This window comes from Anticarsia gemmatalis, chromosome 3, assembly GCF_050436995.1.
Source record: "Anticarsia gemmatalis isolate Benzon Research Colony breed Stoneville strain chromosome 3, ilAntGemm2 primary, whole genome shotgun sequence".
In the NCBI taxonomy this organism is placed as follows: Eukaryota; Metazoa; Arthropoda; class Insecta; order Lepidoptera; family Erebidae; genus Anticarsia; species Anticarsia gemmatalis.
This window is the reverse complement of record NC_134747.1, coordinates 246,770-266,695: the sequence shown is the minus strand read 5'-3', so window position 1 is coordinate 266,695 and position 19,926 is coordinate 246,770. Positions and strand designations below refer to the sequence as shown.

The following is a 19,926-nucleotide window of genomic DNA, read 5'->3' as shown; positions in this document are numbered from 1 at the left end:
GATTGGCGAGTATTACCGAAGCACAATAGTGTATAAATTAGCTGCCACAACGATGAATAAAGCCCCGCTTTGTGAAATAAACGCACTGAGCGACACGTCAAAGCTTTTAATAAAACTTTAAATTGAAAAACGTGATTGGTAACTGAATAAAATCAATTTTAATATTAATAACATCCTGTATTTTGACGGAGAGTAAGTATATGATTGCAAAGGTATATTATGTACGTAAATTCTATGTACATACGTTAGTCGTTCTTATGCCAATAAAAATAATCCAGGTTCACGGACATAGAGAAAATACTAGCAGAAAAATCGTTATTACTTTTCTAAGCCAAATAATTGGATCGTGAACCCAACGGTCACTTTGGACTTATTCAATTATTTCATTTATTTCTAAGTAGCGGTATATTGAATTCCTTATTCTCAAACCAATCTACAACTACGTTTATTGGATGAAACAAATTGTGGCAGTATTTCGAAACCTTAACTAAAATAGAGTAAAACTCGTAAAAGCAAGACCGATATTTACGAAATCACTTCCAAACGGAATCTGTGGAATCGCTCAATCAGACTACATTTGTGTTCCAACTTTGAATTAGGTACCCAACTTTACAGATTTACAAACAACCAGATGGAAATCAAATAGTGAGTTCCAAAGAGTTAAAGTTGTAGACAAGATTTATATGTAACCACATAATTAGCATCAATACATTATGTACACCAAGTTCCAAGTATTCGTATAAATAAGCACAAAACTTTATCGAGGTTGGAACGCAAACAAGTCTCAAAAGGAACCCTCAAAAGTATTTACAGAAAGAGCTCGTAAATATCCTTCAGAAAACAATTTAGGGCACACGCGTAAAGCCTAGCATGATCTCACTAACGATATACGAATTATTTGTGAGAAGCGTCGCGCTGTACCGAGTGAAGTGACTCGTGACAAAGGGCGCATTGTTCGTTCGCGGAGACCGCGCCATTCTTTGCATTCCCTTCATTATAGAGGAATGCGACCGCCAGCGAGCGACAATTAATAACAACCCGAGCCTACCCCCGAAACACTCCCTGATCGATTCATTCTCATTCGTGACACCTCCAACCCCATTAATCACTCCACCACCAAATATTTTTGCGACAATTTTTATAAATTCCAAGCTAAGCAGGCTCGTTTCGGTAATGGCCTGCCTAACTACCGATTATACTAACGTCGTGTTACGTAACCGAAACAAATACACAGAATCCACTTTTCTCGCTCGAACAACTTGCTGGCATAATTCTCTTTGAATATACGTTTAGTATTCCGGAGTGAAGTTTCAGTGACAAATCCGCTTCAATTAATACAATTCCGTGCGTGTTATTGAGTAGGTTTCGTCGTTCCGTCGTTTGGGCGGTCGGGGCGCGATTCAGCTCACGCTCCGCAGTTCCAGGGTGTAGTGTTTGAGAACATTTATAATAGGGGAGGGAAGCGGTTAATGAGCGCGTTCCGTTTACGCGCGGCGCCAGGAAGCGCCACTAATGGTTGCGGATAATAAGGCATGCTCAATTTAACCAGCGGCGGTAGACGTTACCAATTTGCCTTCCATTAATGCTGCGCCTACGTTGGCCCGTGATTGGCTAAATTTGGCTCTCTATTCACGAGCAACGGCTAAAAGATTCCAGTCAGGCCCCGGGGCCGTAATTGGTATTCCGTTTTGATTTATACGTTAAAACTTGCACAGATTTGCCAAATTCGGTTTTAGGCAACAGCCTTACAGCGAAATTATAATCCCTGCCAAGAGATCGGCCTGGTTTCAGGAGTGGAAAACATTTCGTCCTAGATAGTATGCCAAGAAACGTTACGGTACTAATTGTAATTCTGCTATCTCACTGTAGATTATGTGAGTTATATCGTTAGCCGCCCACGGGAATGCTTAACAAATTACATTAAAGGTCCATTGCTTGAAGAATTTGTGGTTACATGGTTTTGTAGAAGCAGCTTTTAAGGGAAATCTGGCAAAATACACACATATAAACACACGACTCAACTTCAAGTCTAGATGAACGATTTAGTAGCGTTGTTACTAAAGTTTTGTCTTTACTAAAGAACTTTTTTGGCCTGGTTTCTCTTCGTAAGTCACAGGCGGTAGGTACTGAAAGTGTTACCTGCAAACATGTCAGGATGAACAGATCTGAACTGATGATGTCGTGGTGCCGCTCCAGGTCTGTGCAGCTGCGGGATCAGGTGCAGCCACAGCGCCATCTTGTGACCACGGTAGTCAGACTTTACGCGGAGTTTCGTGCCTGGAGGAAGATAAATGTGTAATGAATCTTTATAATTTTTAAGACGTAGGTTTCTGCATTGTTTTTTATAAGACAACTCTCGCACTAAGGATTACTTTTGTGTCGCGGAGACTTTTACAAACGTACAAACAATGGACAAAAAGTACAACCAGACCCGAAACAATTATTTTTGCGAGCCACAAATAATTGTATCGTGTGGGAATCGAATCCACGACCGACGCAAGTTTGGAGAGAATTGCCTGTAATTGGTTGAGTTGGTGATTATTTCCTTTCTAATCATTAAAATAAGATTGTACTTGTTGTGTGTACGTATAAAACTGTGTCTGTCTTACTTTTTACCACGTTCCCGGTCTATATTCCTAGCAGTATTTTTTGGGAAATGCCGTCTATAACTTCTTCAAAGGCCGAATACATTTCCATATTTATTCTGTACTGAAATAGCTTCACTGGTTTTCAAAAATGCAACAGACAGAGTTACTTTCGCATTTATAAGTTCAGAAGAGATAATATGGGTTTGAATAAAATAATATCCTTGAATGCGCTTTTGAAAATATCTGGCGATGTCAGCTGCAAGCGATAAGTCTATTTGATACCATCTCCATTGTGCATTCTTACTATTTCAATATCTGGGAGCAAGAATTGGAAATATTCCGAGAATCTGAATACGTATCGGTATTAGGTCACGCTTATTTTTAAACGCTTTATCCTCCTTAAGGCTGGTATTTTAAGAATTTTCAAGAGAAAAATATAAAACGGTAGGTAGTATTAAAGTGAATTCAAACTAATCCTTTTACTGGACGGGCTTTGATGTGTTCAACGAATTTCTCATTTATACGAACCAATAATTCTACATTTTATTTTCTCATATGAAATGACATTCCCACATTCGATAAAATCTCGTTGCAAAACACGACCATAAAAGGTTAATCAAATGGACTCGTAATGAAAGTCAAACTCCATACAAATATAACAAGAGCAAAATTTTTCATACAAACTGATCTGAAAATAAAATCTCGCGGCAAAAAGTTAATCAGATAAAACTCCATTCGAAGTTAGAGCCTTATTGTGCCCAAACTCGTTATTTTTACGATCTCGCCCTCCGAATGTGCGTGTTTTCTTATAACCCCTCCCTCCCTCTGAGAGGGGGAGTAACAAACTTTTTTTAATCCTCACGGTTGACTGGCCGGCCGGTATTTTGAAGGAACGGTCAAAGGGAGGTGAATACGTGTAATTTCATTATACGTTCATTACGGCGGGATCACCTAATCTCGTGGACTTGTGTCAAATTATAGTAGTTAGTTCTTTTTCCTCTGATTACTTGTAGGTCGTGATTCTGGATGTGTGTTACTTGTTAGAGGGAGCCACGTAGCTGGGGACATTGACCTACAGTTTTATTATAAGGAATTACTTGCGAATGTAAGGTACTAAGTAAATCTGTCTGGCGCTTTTATAGCCTAACTGCTTCACCAATTTAATTGAAAACTGGCAGTATAAAAGTTTTTAAGCTAAGCAGACTGCTTCCGTGGCGCAGTGGTTAACACAAGAGCAATTCTTAGTGCGAGAGTTGTTTTTAAACTAAAAAAGGCTAAGCATACAAATATCAAAACTCCCATATTTTGTAATGCTTAAAGACTTACTAAAAAGTAATTTACCTATACTTAAGTACTGCTGCGTGTTCATCTCATATCTCGGCCAGTTGGCTCCTTCATGGTGCCTCTCATCAGCCCTCGGTGTGGGGTCCCCGGTCTTAGCAAAGGCAGCTAGTAAAGACACCGTCATCTCCGCGACAGCCACGTCGCCCCGCGAGTAGTTCCGCGGAGCAAACTGCATGCCCCCTACTAGGGGGAGACCCAAGAAGTAGGGGAGGGTCTCGCTTGATACACTGCCTAGACGCTGTGGACAAGAAAGAAAATGATAGCTATATGGTTTTAAATCGGGTTAAAAACAACAAGGTAAAGTTTGTGGTGGTAGCTCCTCATTTTGAGTCCTTCAGTCAATAATCACAAAATCTCTTCGAACTTATTTATGGTCTGAACATTTTTGGGACAATATCGTTGTAAATCAAATTGAAGGAAACCGAATACATCACTTATGCAATGTCGACGCGACAATTTTTCACTATTTCATCGTTAACGATATCACGATTAATACTTCAATTTCCTCCAGTATTGAACCAACGGGATTCCATTACGACGAAGAACACAGATCAAGGCAAAATTGATGAACGACTATGCAAATGAGTTGAAAGCGTAAAGTTATGACAAATTCCTTAATTATGTAGACGACTGGTAATTAATGTGCTCGCACGTAAATCAGCGGCCATATTACACGCCTCCCCCTACATTTATTACCGACGTTCATTAATTAAGACGCTTTATGTATATTTCATTAAGTAGTGCTCAACTTTGTCGATGTGTCAAGATGTTTAATGGGAAAGCATTGATCAAATCGGATTTATATTGCATTCACTCAGGAGCTCGTTTATGCAAAAATGAAGTTAATCATCATCTTTTGTTACAACAGAATAATTTTCGTAACAAAGATTAGACATTTTAATGAAAAATGAAAATAGTTCTTTTGACGTAAACAGTAAAAAAGAGACAATCTTTCCTGTGTTTGTAAACTTATCAGAATACATTTTAAAAACACAAAATTTTTAAGTAGTCCAAGAATAAGTTCCGATGATTCCAATCAATTATGAGCAAGAGAAAAAAAAACTCGTAATTGTAAAACTGATCTTATTTCAACGTGGTTGCTTAGCAATCGAAAAAATATGACGTCAAAATATTTTTTTACATTTTATATATTTTGGTTATGAGCAGTGATAGCCGAGTGGTATAAGTTGACACCTCCCACGCAAGTGGTCGCAGGTTCGAACCCGAGGCAACACACCAATGACTTTTCGAAGTTATGTGTGTATTAGAAATAATTATCACATGCTCCAACGGTGAAGGAAAACATCGTGAGGAAACCTTGCATGCCTAAAAATTTGTTTAAAACATTTATTGAGGGCGTGCAAAGTCCCCAACCCGCACTTGGCCAGCGTGGTGGACTCAAGGCCTAACCCCTCCCTCATTACGGGAGGAGACCCGTGCCCAGCAGTGGGACAGTAATGGGTTAAATTTATTTATTTATTTTATCTCGTGGCTTAGTTAAGAACAGCCGCGCGGATCAATCTCTGAGGTTAAGCTATGCTTGCCGAGGTTTTTCTGTGGATGGGTGACCATCTTATACATATCGAGTTTCTCCGTGTTTCGGAAGGCACGTTAAATTGTGGGTCCCGGCTGTCATTTACGAAGATCTTTGACAGTCGTTAGTCAGAAGCTTGAAAGTCTGACAACCAGTCTTACCGAAAGGGTATCGTGTTATAACCCAGGTATTGGGTTGTGGAGGTCAGATAGGCAGTAAGGCTAAGCCAATATATATTTCTTATTACTGTGTTATTGGCGGAATCAGGATCACCACGAAGCTAAACAAAAAAAAAATGTTACACAAAATTTTTACCACATCTTCTAATTACTGAACTCACCTGTGGATAATCAGCATCCTTGCTCTGATGAGCGAAATGCGCGAAGTAAGTCCTGGCCCCTCTCCTTGCGTGCAGCTGCGCGACCCTCAGTGCCGGAGCGACCACGGCTGCGTCACTGAGGGACTCGAGCGTCGCGTCGCGGATGTTGATGGGGTGCTGGATGGGCTTCTCCCAGTCCGTGTACTCGTTGCGGATGGCGGCGAAGATCTCGTTGCGGTGGTACCGGTAGACGTTGCGGACGTACGTGCGGAGGATACGGTTTCTAGAGGGATAGATTTTATTGAGAGGTGAGGTTGATATAGGTTTTGTGTAAGGGAAGTTATAAGGCAATTTTGAACTTTTAATTGAGATTCGGTAGTGTGAATTTGCATTAATGTCTTAGAAACCAATGTGGGAGTCGAAGAATCTGATAAAAACTGCTACTTAAAATATCAAATTTTATCGCTTCTATGTTGGTTCCCTTTGTCTTAAATAATTCCTAAACATTTTATAATTGGTCCACATTAATATCCAATATTTTCAAAAGCTCCAATAAATTCCATTTTTTCTTAATTACCTGTGTTCCTCCTCGAATCCGTGCCTAATATCCTCTTCACTGAAGAACTGGTAGCTCTCAGTAGTAGCCACCACGACCGCAAGAGCGCAGTCAAGGAACGCCTCACTGGCATGGAGTGCTCTGGTGGGAGCCTGACCCTGGCCGGCGGAGTCCTTGCCGACTGGTACTGATGGGGCCCAGCCAGCTAGGAACCTCGCTCGGGGAGCGTCGACCGCCAGCAGAGCGGCTAATGGACGAGCTCGTATGCATTCCACGAACCTAGGATGTGAAATATAGACTTAAAATGAGAATATACCAAAGATCCATTACTTTTATTGGCATTGGTTTTATTTTCCACATAATATGTTACCAAGTGACGTTTAGGAGGAAAATGACGGTGGTAATGGTTAAACTTTGTCAGGATGTTAACTCGAGATTCATTGATTGACTCATTATGTTTTGACTCGTTAATGCTCAATCAATTTATCGTATTTTAAGTTATTGAGCATTGTTTTAGATAGGCAGTGATGTCGTTTTTGTAGTGTGCGTTTCAAAATGGCCATTTCGCTGTATCCATACACATGTATCAGTCTACCGGAGAATTAGCTCATTTCTCAGTAAAAGCCAAACTAACGTTTCCACAAATTGTTATTCCGCGTAAACTGTACATCGGTTGGATAACCAGTTTGCGCAATACATAGCAGAATTTGTAGTCAGAGAAGGTTATGTCAAAAAATAATAAATATCAATGAACAACTCCCACACAGCCATCTGATTATATACCATTTAATTGATAAACATACGTATATACTTCTAAATACATATGGAGGCATAAATACCAGGCTCAGAACAGACACTTGTGCTCATCACACAAATTTTTGTATTGGGTGGGATTCGAACCCACTACACGCGGCGATAAGATTATTGCAGCGGTGACCACGTTAATCACTGCGCCAAATAAACAATAGTAAGTTTTCAGTTAAAAACTTAAACAGCTTTTAAATAGTTTATCATTGGTTATTTATAAATAGAAATCTGATTGATTAAACAGTAGGTCAAAGGGTAATTTTATAAAGGTCAAAGTTAATATACTTTGATACTTTATATTATTTATTTTTAGAACTGTTGTACGTTTATTTATAGACTAAAAGTAAATAAATTAATGCGACATTTACAAAGCACTCATTGATCCCTGGCAGCTCTTTGAAGTCTATAGTTGGTCATTTAACGTAATAACATTTTCAAATGAATACGAAATCAAATTATAATCGTACTAGGTCATTAGCTAATGATGCATTTAGTAACATCGTCAATGTTTATATTTAATCAAATAATTACTCGCATAGATGGTCACACAAAAAATACCATCTCTACCGTTTTGCGACCTGTGCAATTTTTTTCCATAATCTAGCTGCCCATATCGACAATAGGTATACAGTACAATTTTAACCCGTTGATGCCAATCCTGTGGGAATTTGGATCCCGTCGATCCCATAAAATCACTGCCCTGACAGTTACAAATACATAAAAAAAAATCCAACTTAGTATAGTTGTTGAAAAGTTATGTAAGTACATGCATTTTGATGATGCATTTTTATTCATATAGGTTGCTTACCAATTCTCATCATTGGAAGACTCGGGCGTACATCTGAGCGCCTGTGCCGTGTGTTCTCTAGACAGTGCTGCATCAGGTGCCAGCGCTGTGGGACTTAGCGCTGATCCACTGAGTAACAGCACTCGGGAGACCAGACCTGTGGGGATACACACTAGTAAATTCTCGATAAAGGTTGGATTACACATCAATAATACAGTCATTTAATCATCTCGTTCTGCAGTGGTTGAAAAAAGCGATACGGTTAGCCTTTCTTCCCGAATTATTCTTGTGGATATGTGTGCTACGAACCTTATTAAAAAAAATTCTCTCCTAGATTTTGGATGCTTAAGAAAAAAAACTTGCTTAGTAGTGAGACAGTAATGAGTTTAAAAAAATATATATACTCACTCTGACTACTTGAATTATTTAATACGTAGTACTTTTGAATGGTATAAATACTTGCCTGTTTTAGTACTATTTATGTGAAAAGCATATTTACTTGAATCAAAGAGGCAGTTTATTTTGAAGTATCGCTTACTTTAAAATAACAAATACATCGATGCAATTTGATTCACATTGAAAATCTTCGTATAATGAAATTGGCTGCAGTAAATTGAGGTAATCGGATCTTGTGCCCGTTAATAAGGCTTCACATGATTGAATATCAGTACAAATTTACTACAAATTGCGCTTTCCTACTTTTCAGTCAATTGTAGAGCACATTTTCGAAATGGTTCCTCGAATTGTGTTCAATAGTCATTATTTGTGAAGAAATTCGTATAGTTCTGACACTTTTGTATGTATCGTTTATTATATTACCTACTGCCAGCTGAAATAATTTACGACCAAAATTTGTGTGATAATATATTTAATTTAAATTCAATATTACCGTATTTTAAACCTATAGGAGTGACTACCGATCGTATCATCATTACTTCATCCACTTACTAGATTGGATCTTATTTAATTTTATGGAACCTATAATGTCTTATGTATCTGTTAAAAATATATCCTCTAAAATATTTTGTGGCGTTACTGTCGTACGTGATGATTATATTGTTCTAATTAATGATGAATGTTAATGTAATTTATCCTTTTTATAAGTTCATCAAACAAAATAAAGAAAAAACAAAAAAAATGGTCGTTTTTAGGACCAAAAATAGATTAAACTAAATCATCTATATGAAGACAAATTCAAACGATTCAACATGAATTAAAACAAAAAACACAGCGTCTAGATTCAGATAAATTTCAATAGTATTTCTACCTTTACTATCGGGCATCATGAGCAGTGCATTAACAAGGGCAGCTCCGGCCGCGTGTCCGGCCAGCGTGACCCTGCGAGGGTCTCCCCCGAAGGCGGCCACGTTGCGCCGCACCCAGCCCAGCGCGGCCACCACGTCCAGGATCGCTGCCCCGCCTGACAGCTGCACCGGGTCGGATTTCACGCCCGGAGTTAAATAACCTGGGTGGTGGAAGTAAATAGTGAGTGGTTTGGTCTGAAAATTTGCTTGCTGATTGTTTTCGTTAGAAGCTTCTCTCGTGGATTGAAATAGTTTTATCAAAGTATATGTGCTGCAAGTTTTAATTTCTAAAACAGATAGATTTTACAGTAAATAGGATAGCTGTTGTTTCATAGTAGAAAAAATATCAAAACAAACGTTAGTATTATTTATCTGTAGGGTTTACAGGGTCTGTACAGTCCGGAATCAACATGAAAGCATGACATTTTGATTGACACATTTTATACAAGTTTTAAAATTATCTTCCAAAAGAGGTTTAATGCAAAGTTTTTGTATTAAATTTAGAAGAAAACTATTATAAAAATAAACTATCGCATGATAGTGACTGACCTAATAAACCTAGCCTATAGTTGATAGTGACGAGTAGTAGATGCGCGCGCGCCGCAAGCACGGCGGCGTCCAGTCCGTTGGCGGTGCCCCACTCGTGCGAGGCGGCGCCCGCCCACACCACCACCGCGTAAGGCGCTTCCACGCCGCGCGCGCCTGTACACATCACAACATATTATTAGCTAGAGAGATAATGACGGTGTCTTTAGAAGACATTTTGACGAAGAAGTTAAGTATAGAATGAATCTCGCCGTTAAACATATGTTTGGCGAGTTTAATATGTATGTAGATTACAAATCTACTTTTAAATAAATAAAAAAATGGAAACTAGCTGCATCTAAATCTATTTCTGCGTAAGTAGCAAGCTATTACGTCGCAGAACTAGTGGTCACATTTGAAAGTGCACAGGATAATTTCCATACTACTATTTCTTGCTGTTGCCTAATTAGTGTTAGTAAAACAGTAAGGACGAGAGAACTAGGTGCTTACCGCTACCGGGCACGTATATGTTGAGAAACAGGCAGTCTTCGCTCTGGTTGGCGAGCAGCGGCACCGTCGCCTTCAGCTCGTTGTACATGCCCAGCGGCATTCTCGTCAGTGCTGCACTCCTAAACAACAATATACCGATGTACTGACATTGCTTCAATTTAAACAACATATTTTTTTCGCTTCAAAACTAACATGAAGCCATTGCCCTGCATATGTTAGGGTTCTTGGTCATATACAACTAACATCATTCACATTTCCAGAGAAGGCAACAGTCGCCACTTGATACAATATTCAGTTGGGTACAGGAGTTCTCCCTCATCAAGCAGAAGACATGAAGGAATAAAAAGTACAGCAATACCTTCTGCTGATCACAAATCATGGAGAACCAGGGAAAAACAACAACATCTTACTTGTTGGATATGTCGGGGTACCGCTGCGGGCAGACGGGGGCGAATGCGTCGGCGAGCCTGGTGCCGGGCCAGGAGGGCGGCGGCGGCGGCGGCGCCAGCCGAGCCGGCTGCCCGGCGTACGGCACGCCCAGGAACACCTCCACCGGCTCCAAGCGACGAGACGCTGGCTCCACTATTATACCTCGAATTGCTCCTGGGAGATGACAATTGATTTATGCATATGATGGAAGAATGATTGCCGTGGAAGGGTGTGATTTTTCTGAACTTGGAAGTCATATTTTGGGTGAAATGATTCCTGTGCTCTGATTGGTTCCGTTTCCAGAATGAGAGCGGCTAGTTCTTTGTCCTCCTTTACAAGTTACTGTAATATATTTCTGCACTCATTTCCTCTTATTTTACACTCCAATTAAAAATCTCAGAAAAACTGAACTCTGTATGAATATAAAAGTAATTATTTGGAACAAAGAAAAAAGCTGCAAGTGTCACTGAAAAGCAAATTGAAAGTAGATTGTGCGAAGTATATTATTATGAAAAGGAAATTAATTAAGAGCGAAACTGCATCGAACTTGATTTATTCCAGGAAATAATTGTATTAAATTTCATAAAATTAATAGAAGAATTCAGTTATTAATGGAAATAAGTGGCTCAGAGCTTATATAAGAAAGAAGCTCGGAGAGGGGTTCAGGGCAATGAGACTGCTACTAGAATTATCTTCTTATTACAACTAGAACAATATGTATCAATAACAAATAGTTCCCTCATTTATAGTCAAATACTGTGGTCCAACAATTCAATAGAAATTCTCATTAAATTATTACTGTGGTTTATCTAATAGACTGAACATTATAATAACTAATTATGTGGTTTTGTTCAAAGGTATCAAGTATTTGCTATAAATATCACGAATTAATTGTAATTGAATAAATAAATAATTGGTCATTTTGTTTATTTCAAACATCAAATAAATATCGGGCTTTTATTTGAGCAAACAATATACAATGTAATATGTGCAATTGTTGTCCTCCTTGGGAAGACAGACATTTACCAATTCCGAAAACTATTTCAGCTGAAAGCAATATCGTTGAACAAATTCACGACCGACAACGATAGCTCGAAGCGCAGAAAAATGGCTTACACCCAGTCACCACGAGACAGTAGCAAATAAATTGGCTGAATCACCCGCCCAGAGTATCGGAAAAGCCACCATTTATCCCATTTGCCGGCACACCCTGTTCCAAACAATAATTAATTTGATCTCGCATTTCTACGGTGCGGCTAATACGACATTCGGCCACCATGTTCGTGGGTAGGCGCTTGTAGGCCGGCCCTGATTGGATTGTCCCGAGATCCGAGAGAATTAAACTCTCACGGGCCCTTCCCGCCCGCCGCTGTACGTAGCGATGGTATAAACGTCATGGATTATACCTTATGTAGGTAATCTGGCGGTTGTGTCGTGTTTACGCATAGCATTATGATTTGCGTAATACGCGTATTATAACGACCCTCTAGCGCTGAATGTTCGTTTTGTAACATAAATGTAATTAAGTTTACAACTTTATATAAGGGAACCGTTGGATGTTTGTGTGTATCCGTTCCTCGTTTGTGGTTATGTACTCCGGTTTGTGTCGCTATTTTAATTAAAAATTATGTAAGTAAAGCTTATGTATATATTTTTTATGATTATATTTGAACTTGAATAAATATCTCACTATGCAAGTAGTTTTATCATTAAGAACGTTATATAGTATTGAAACTTACCAAAGGAGGTATAAGATGACATCCTTACAAAGTATATAATTTCACTCCTTTATATAGAGATAAAATATGAACATATCATAACCAATAGACTCAAGCCCACGTAAAATATTGAACAGCTATAGGAATAAATCGTAAGTGACTTTGTCAAACGCCTTACACAGATCATTTCTCATAAAATTTATCGCTATGAATATTGAGCCTATATATTACTCGTGAGTGCTTTAGAATTACAACGGCATTTTACCTGAATTTCATCATAGGACTAGCAGGACTAGGAGACATTTTACTGCCTGAACTTGACGCCTAAATTTGCACTATATTTTTCTGACATCTTTGACAACCATCATACTGTTTCCGCCTATTTATACAAAACCTTCGTCTGTTTAGCTCTAAATCCTTTCTCAAAAGTTATTCTATTATTTCTAGTGCTACAAACTTGACTAAATTCTAAGTTTATTATGTCAAAAAGATAAAATTTTTAATAGAAAGAAATTAAAAGCTTTTATTGTAGGATCACTTGCTTGTCTATCCGTCACTTTCTATTTACATTTTGCCGTTGTTTTAGCTTCAATACTATATACGGACAAACAGGCATATTTAAAGACAATATTAGAAAAGTGATGATACAAGATGTTGTATTGTTATATTGTTACCTGCGTGCGTGTGGACGATGCGCGAGCTGTAGCGCGGCCCGGCGGCGGCCAGCGTCGCGAGCACCAGTGCCGCGCACCAGCACCACGCCGTCCGCGCGCACTCCATGCGCCATCACGCGACGATTGGCTGCGACAAAACAAACAACACCTTAATCACCTGCTCATAAAGCTCATTATGTAATACAATCATTGTATGATTATGTAAGTACGCTGCGAGATCGGTGTTGTCTTGGTTTTTTGGTAATTGTTATCATGAGTTCGGGGTGTCATAAAAATTGCAGGTGGCTTGAAGATATCAAAGTCAGCTATTTATTGCAGTTTCTGAATTTATAATTGAAACAAACAAATACTACCTACTATGTATTGTCATATAGCATCACTCTCGGGAACTATCAAAAGAAGCCTTGGTTGTTAGACGAAACAGACTATAAATAACACGCTATACTAGGCAAAGCAATCAAGTGTCAGATCCTTTCAATCTTGATAGTCATCCTATTCCTAAGATCCTAAGATGTTTTTTACGACCCCCAAAATGTCAGATAAAGTAGGTTAGTTAAAGCCGCCTAGACTTAAACTAGACTTTTTGTCCTAAACTCGACCAGTTCCTTGTCGTCATCTTAATAAAATCCTTAATTCTCTTTTACGACACCCAAACTGTAAGATAAGACCCATCGCTATAACCTAAAAGACTAAAACTCAACTGAAGTAGGTGTCTCCTTGCTTCCTGATAAAGTCACAACGTCGTTTTTTACGAGGACGAAACCTGCGATAACATCTACTACATTCAAACAAAACATGAAACGTACAGAATAATACATATTTACAAGATCTCGGACAGCCGCTCGATAAACAATACGAGCGATCAAGTAAGTTGTTTAACATAAAACGATATTTCTGGTGCGCGGAAATTACAAAAAATATTACACAGTAATAAGTTTGCATGAAAATATCCACAAATTAAGTTTTATTCATAAATACGAGACAAAAGGAATTCACGGAACAGGAAAACGTAACGGAATGATCAGAACTCAGGATCCACTTCCACGTTGATTAACTTTTCTTTGTAACAACACGAATGGAAATTCTGCGGGGCGCGGGGGAGGGGGCTTACATCAAAAGCCGATCACACAATAAGGAAGTGAGGAAACAATCATCGAACACAAACAACAATAAGGCGACGCACGCACTGCGCGGCGCGGCGCGGAGGCGGCGGCGCACACCGCACCAACTTTACCAATTAATTTGGTTCCGTATCTTTGACGAGCGCCACAATTTGGGCGGCGGCAGCGGCGGGCCGCGACCGACTCGTTGAAATGTTTACGGTTCCGGCAAATTGGTTTCCTCTTGACAAAAGTTAAGTTTAGGGAAAAAGCGGTTTAGTTTTTGTCGCCGGCGGCCGGAAGACAAATAGTCTCCTTACGCCGGCTGCAGGCGAGGCTCAATGGCGCTCCACGAGGCCGGCCGTCACGCGCCCGTCACCACACTCACCGCTCACTTAACAACTTATAGGTAAACGCCACTTGAAATGTATATGTTACTGTAAAAGCCCGAACTGTGGCAAATCCTAAGATTTTCCGGTAAAACCTAAGATTTACCAACTCTCAATGGTAAAAGTCCGAAAAAGCCAGAGTTTAAAAACTATGTTACGATATATAAAAAAATCCTCCTTCATAACTATGTTTATAACTATTTCACGGTATAATTATATACTGTGACATAGATATAAAGAAGGAGTTTTGGGCATAGCGACATGGCTAGGTTAGGTTAGAAGGCTAAGGTGGGAGCGAGCGAAGCGAAGCTCCCACCTTAGCCTTCGTGGTTATTTTTTTTTAACCACCCAGAAGGAGGAGCCCCGCGAAGCGGGGCTCCGGCGACATCTCGATATCATCAAGTGAATATAGGTAAAAGTTCGAAATAAAAGAATTGTTCGGACTTTTACCATTGCGAGTTGGTAAATCTTAGGTTATACCGGAAAATCTTAGGATTTGCCACCGTTCGGGCTTTTACAGTAACATATACAACGTTTTCCTCCTCCGAGACATTCACAATACGTTCGTATAAAATATGTTGTTCGCAATCTTGCCTTTGATTTATGGGAATCTGTAGAAATGTCTTTACGGTTTTCTGGCAACCTTGATTGTGGGACAGGTTCGTAAAAATCCAGGTATTCTGTTAGGAGATTGAAAGTTGTAAGACCTATCCACCTGTTAGGGTTCGTCGTACGTCGAGACATGCTCTGAATATTAAGTTCGACTAACTCCGCAGGTCTGGTGGAACACATGGCCACCGGTACCCGAACTTACCCTATTTTTAAATCCAATTCCACGTTACTAGGAAACTAAAATCTTTATCTCATTTATAGGAATTCAGTTCTAGACATTAATCAATTTTAAATTCTATAGACTGATCGTATTACAGAGCTGGTTCGTAGTAAATGAAAAGCAACGATCTCACCCTTTTATTTGAGTTTTAATCAATGACGTCGGTATTCAATTCACGCAGACTATCATTGACTACCACTCAATTTATAAATAGTTTGACCCAATCTATCAGCTTCAAAAACTTTTCAATAAAAATCAACTATTTATGTAATTGTGTGCGGCCTTTGTTCTTCTGAGGGTAAACAAAGTTGAAACAATGGGAACGAAATTGTTAGACCAGCTATTGAAGCAAAAATGGTTGAATTGAAATTGAGTAATGAATACAAATAGCTAGTTTACCGTCTACAAATAACCTCTTCCAATAAATTGAGTATAATAGCTTGTACGGGGAGGAGACAATATGTTCTTATCAGCCCTCGATCTTGATAGATACGTTATATTTTTCTTTGCGGTGTACTTACAACTCGTGATTGCGTCTGTGTGTCTCTGTTAGAATAAATAGAGAAATACGAAACTCGAGCGTGATTACTGAACCAATAAACAAGGGAAGTAACATCGGAGAGAACCGACCGAGCAGTTTCACCTCTACATCCTTTTAAATTTCATTTCAACGTCTCACATACAGCGGGATATATGCCGCATTCGGGAACATTTGCATGTACATTCTTTGGGAGCAGATATCGGCGTATATAGGCCCGATGTCGGGTCCCAGGTACCTCGAGACCCATATCGTTAGGCGGCACGCCCGGGACCGGCGCGATACGTCGCCGGCCCCGCCGTCATCTGCATACGAATGTTTCAACTCACAGCCTCCTCTCAGAATAAGAGCTCGGGGTTTTTTTTTCTTTTTTGATAGAATTTCGAAGTGAAAAGGTGAGAAGCTGTTCCGTTTTAAAGTATTCATTGTTTTGTTTGTGAATGTTTTATCAGATCGCTTAGGATTGTTTTGTTTTTACAGCTTCCTTAGTTGTCACGTCTTTTGTTACGTACATTTTAGCAACTCAATATAAAATCATGATCATGATTTGAATACTGTTCACATTTGAAAATCCAAAGTTCTACCTAATGTAGAGGTAAGAAGTAAATTACGTAAGCGATCTGAAGTTACATAAAATAAAAGTTTTTACTAAAGTATTCCCAATTTTCCTTACCAATCAAAACCATAAATTCATACGGCAAACGTCGATGTAAAGAAACCAGGTCAGAAACTAGCCGAAAGGCATTAGACGCGAAATTGGATGGAAAGCAATAAGATATTGGTTGTGATTGAGGGCCGCGGACAGTTTGATGGCGGATCGACGGACGCCGAACAAATTGCTTTGAAATGAAACGCGTAAGCAACGGACGACGTTTGGTTTGACGATCATAACAAATTGACATCCCTTTGCCTCGCGAAACGTCCCAACTTTGATACGTTGTTGATATTAACTGTTTCTGTTTCGGAAATCATGTTTGTAACAAAGTTTTATAGGCATGAGTTATTCTATAGCGTTTCATAGCCTTCTGTTGCGTAAGAAGACTAAATCTTAAAAACCTATGTGAATCAAATCCTAGCTCGTCTAAATGTCAGGCTCATTCCGTGTAGGTATTATATAAAACACACTTAAACATGTACAAAGTAAGCGACAGTAAAATTAACATTCTCAGTCCAGATGTAACTAAGCAGGTTGTAACAAAGGCAGATGCCTAATTAAGAGAAAAACCTAAATGTATAATTGGGCTAGCGGTTACGACTTAATTGCCTGAATCGTCTGACTGTGCCGAGCACGGATTTAGACTACTAACGAGAACCTGGATTCGATCCCTAGATGGAAAAATATATAATTGGATTTCGTAACAAAAAATCTCAATTAGATATGGAGGCGAGCTCCAAGTGTCGCGTCACGTTGGAGCTAGATATTGCCTTCATTTACATCTAGGACCTAGATATTCCGCTCCAAGAATTACGAGTTTGATGTTTATGACTTTATTGAAATACCTGACATCTGGAGAATGTATACCTGCGAGCCCGGCTCCTCGTGCTCACTGACATTATTATAAATACTCAAGCACCTAATGACGTCGTCTAATATAATACGATCTCAGTGAACAACAAAGGATATCGAACACAACGTTTCGTAATGAGCTTCCGAGAACACAAATTTGATTTCATGACGAAATCAATATTCACACTCGAGTAAAAACAATAGAAGCATCTCAAATCATTTTATTAAATATTCCGTCCGTAAAACGAGAACATTTGATTGGATGAGGCCAGTCCACATAACGAAGTCCTGGCAATAAGAGATCCGATAATATTTTTGTGACGCAAGAGAACACTTGAGCTCTCTCAGACATCATTAATTCAATAGCATTACCTTCCCTTTGTACACCCAGATTATAATAATTGTCTGTTCCCGAACGAGCTTTGTTCCTCGCAAACTCCATATCGGATATTACGAATTATTTATTAGTATTTTTTGTAACGGAGCCGATTTTTGAAAAAGTATTATCTTCAGGTTTTTTGTAACATTAGCAAACATTGTTTTATGAAAGCTTTGTTTCATGATTAACGGCACAACACGCAAATTAGTCTCTCTTTTGATATGAAATTAATTCATTTTACGTTCTTTAGGAAGTTTTTAAGGTTTGTTTGGACTCGCTTTTATTATGGTGAGATTGTAATGAATTTTCAGGAAGGAAGACTTTTTATTGTTTTAATGAGTTATGACTTTGCTGTGTGGGCTAGTTTATAAGTGGGTTAAAACATGATTGTGTTTTTTGTTCCACATTTTAAACGAATCTTGTAGACTAATTATCACTTGTACGAATATATTCTAATTGTCCTTCAACAACATCTTATATGTGCATTTAATTTTAAGATATGCTCGTGTATTTTTTCACCCTTTTCATCAAGTTTTCTATCGTTTATCCAGCAGTAAGAAATCTTTACCTGCATCCCCAAAGACAAGTCCTCAAAGGCAGTCCTCGATGATATTTCAGCGTCAACATCTTGGGAGCCACAAACTACTGGCTGTTATCTCTGGCTGCGCGCTATTTACTCGCGCCACTTGTTCAAACACGCCGGGAGATGCCGACTATTGCGGGAACTGAACGCTCAGCCAACCACCTTCGCGAGATTCTGTGCTGTTTTTCTCTGAGATTTGCTAGATTTTTTATAAATATTATGAGTTATTTTTGTGGAGAATTAATTTTAAAGGACATAATTGGGTTTATTTTAGTTCAGAAATGGATATTATTGTTGTATGTTTTGAAATGTGTTAAGAATAAATTGGGCAGCAGGTTTACGATTATATTTGAGTGCGTGTCATTCGATGGATGAATTCCGGCAACTAGACGAATGTATAGACTAGACTAGACGTATCTATTATATGTTTAACAGATTTTAATCGAGTCTTTAATAGAATTGCACGTCACACATTCACAAGTTAAATTTCATCATACAACATTATTTTATAGAATTAATTTTGATGGCAAAATGGAGCTGAATCACGCTTATCCCAATATTCTAGTATCTTATAACTTCAACCCTTGCAAAAACTAGATACATCGGCAGCTTAACGTCAGAATACTAGTACATATAACAACTCTTCCGTCAATGTCAATTAGTTTGTAAATCTGATATGAAACACGCGCTGTGATATGATGTTGTGATGTTGTATGAGAAATATTCCACTAATGTCAGGTGTGCCTTTGATCCGGCGTAATGACTAATTAGGGTTGCTCAGACAACCGTCGAGTGGTTTACGTGGTTTTCTATAGCACTAATAGTAGCCTAGCTATTTGAAACGCATAGAGATGGGTCTTGAAACGCAGTGACTTATGTCCGAGCATATCTATACTAATATTATAAAGCTGAAGAGTTTCTGGAATCTCGGGAACTACTGGTCCGATTTGAAAAAATATTTCAGTGTTAGATAGCCCATTTATCAAGGAAGGCTATAGGCTATATATTATCACGCTACGACCAATAGGAGCAGAGTACCAGTGAAAAATGTTACAAAAACGGGGAACATTATGATTCTCTTATGTGACGCAAGCGAAGTTGCGCGGGTCAGGTAGTTACCAATATTTAAGTATGGGTTCCATTAACTTATCTACGATTAGTATGTAATGTAATGCTGCTTAATAATCACTGATACGCGGCCTCTTAATTTGCAATAGTAGTCGAAAAGTATTTGGTAGTTGCTCACAATACGTGCCACGCTGCATTACAATTTTAAGACCAAAATTATTTTTAAGCATTGCCGAACGAAAATTCTTAAGATTGCGACGTTTGTCTTGCTTAATCTCGAAAACTGCTAAATTAGTTGCATAACCACTTTTCTCGAGTACCAAACCCAAAATTGGCATCAAATTCTTACAAATAATTTAAAACACTCTACAAACATGTTCTCTGAGCCATGTCCCATGAATTATGTTCCAGTTGTGTCGTAATTATTTTTTGAGT

General features: G+C 38.8%; 1 protein-coding gene across 3 annotated transcripts in view; it reads right to left on the bottom strand.

The window, feature by feature from the left end:
• Positions 1-19,926, bottom strand: part of LOC142987129 (neuroligin-4, X-linked-like) — a 122,040-nt gene that overhangs the window by 14,232 nt on the left and 87,882 nt on the right. For all 3 annotated transcript variants that reach the window (XM_076135686.1, XM_076135684.1, XM_076135685.1), the window contains 10 exons: positions 13,096-13,222; positions 10,685-10,877; positions 10,275-10,393; positions 9,789-9,941; positions 9,203-9,400; positions 7,957-8,092; positions 6,363-6,620; positions 5,807-6,068; positions 3,930-4,170; positions 2,140-2,277 (listed from right to left, as the gene is read on the bottom strand). In XM_076135686.1, coding sequence (XP_075991801.1) covers positions 2,140-2,277; positions 3,930-4,170; positions 5,807-6,068; positions 6,363-6,620; positions 7,957-8,092; positions 9,203-9,400; positions 9,789-9,941; positions 10,275-10,393; positions 10,685-10,877; positions 13,096-13,201 — 1,804 coding nt within the window. In that variant the 5' untranslated portion in view covers positions 13,202-13,222. The remainder of the gene's footprint in view (positions 1-2,139; positions 2,278-3,929; positions 4,171-5,806; positions 6,069-6,362; positions 6,621-7,956; positions 8,093-9,202; positions 9,401-9,788; positions 9,942-10,274; positions 10,394-10,684; positions 10,878-13,095; positions 13,223-19,926) is intronic.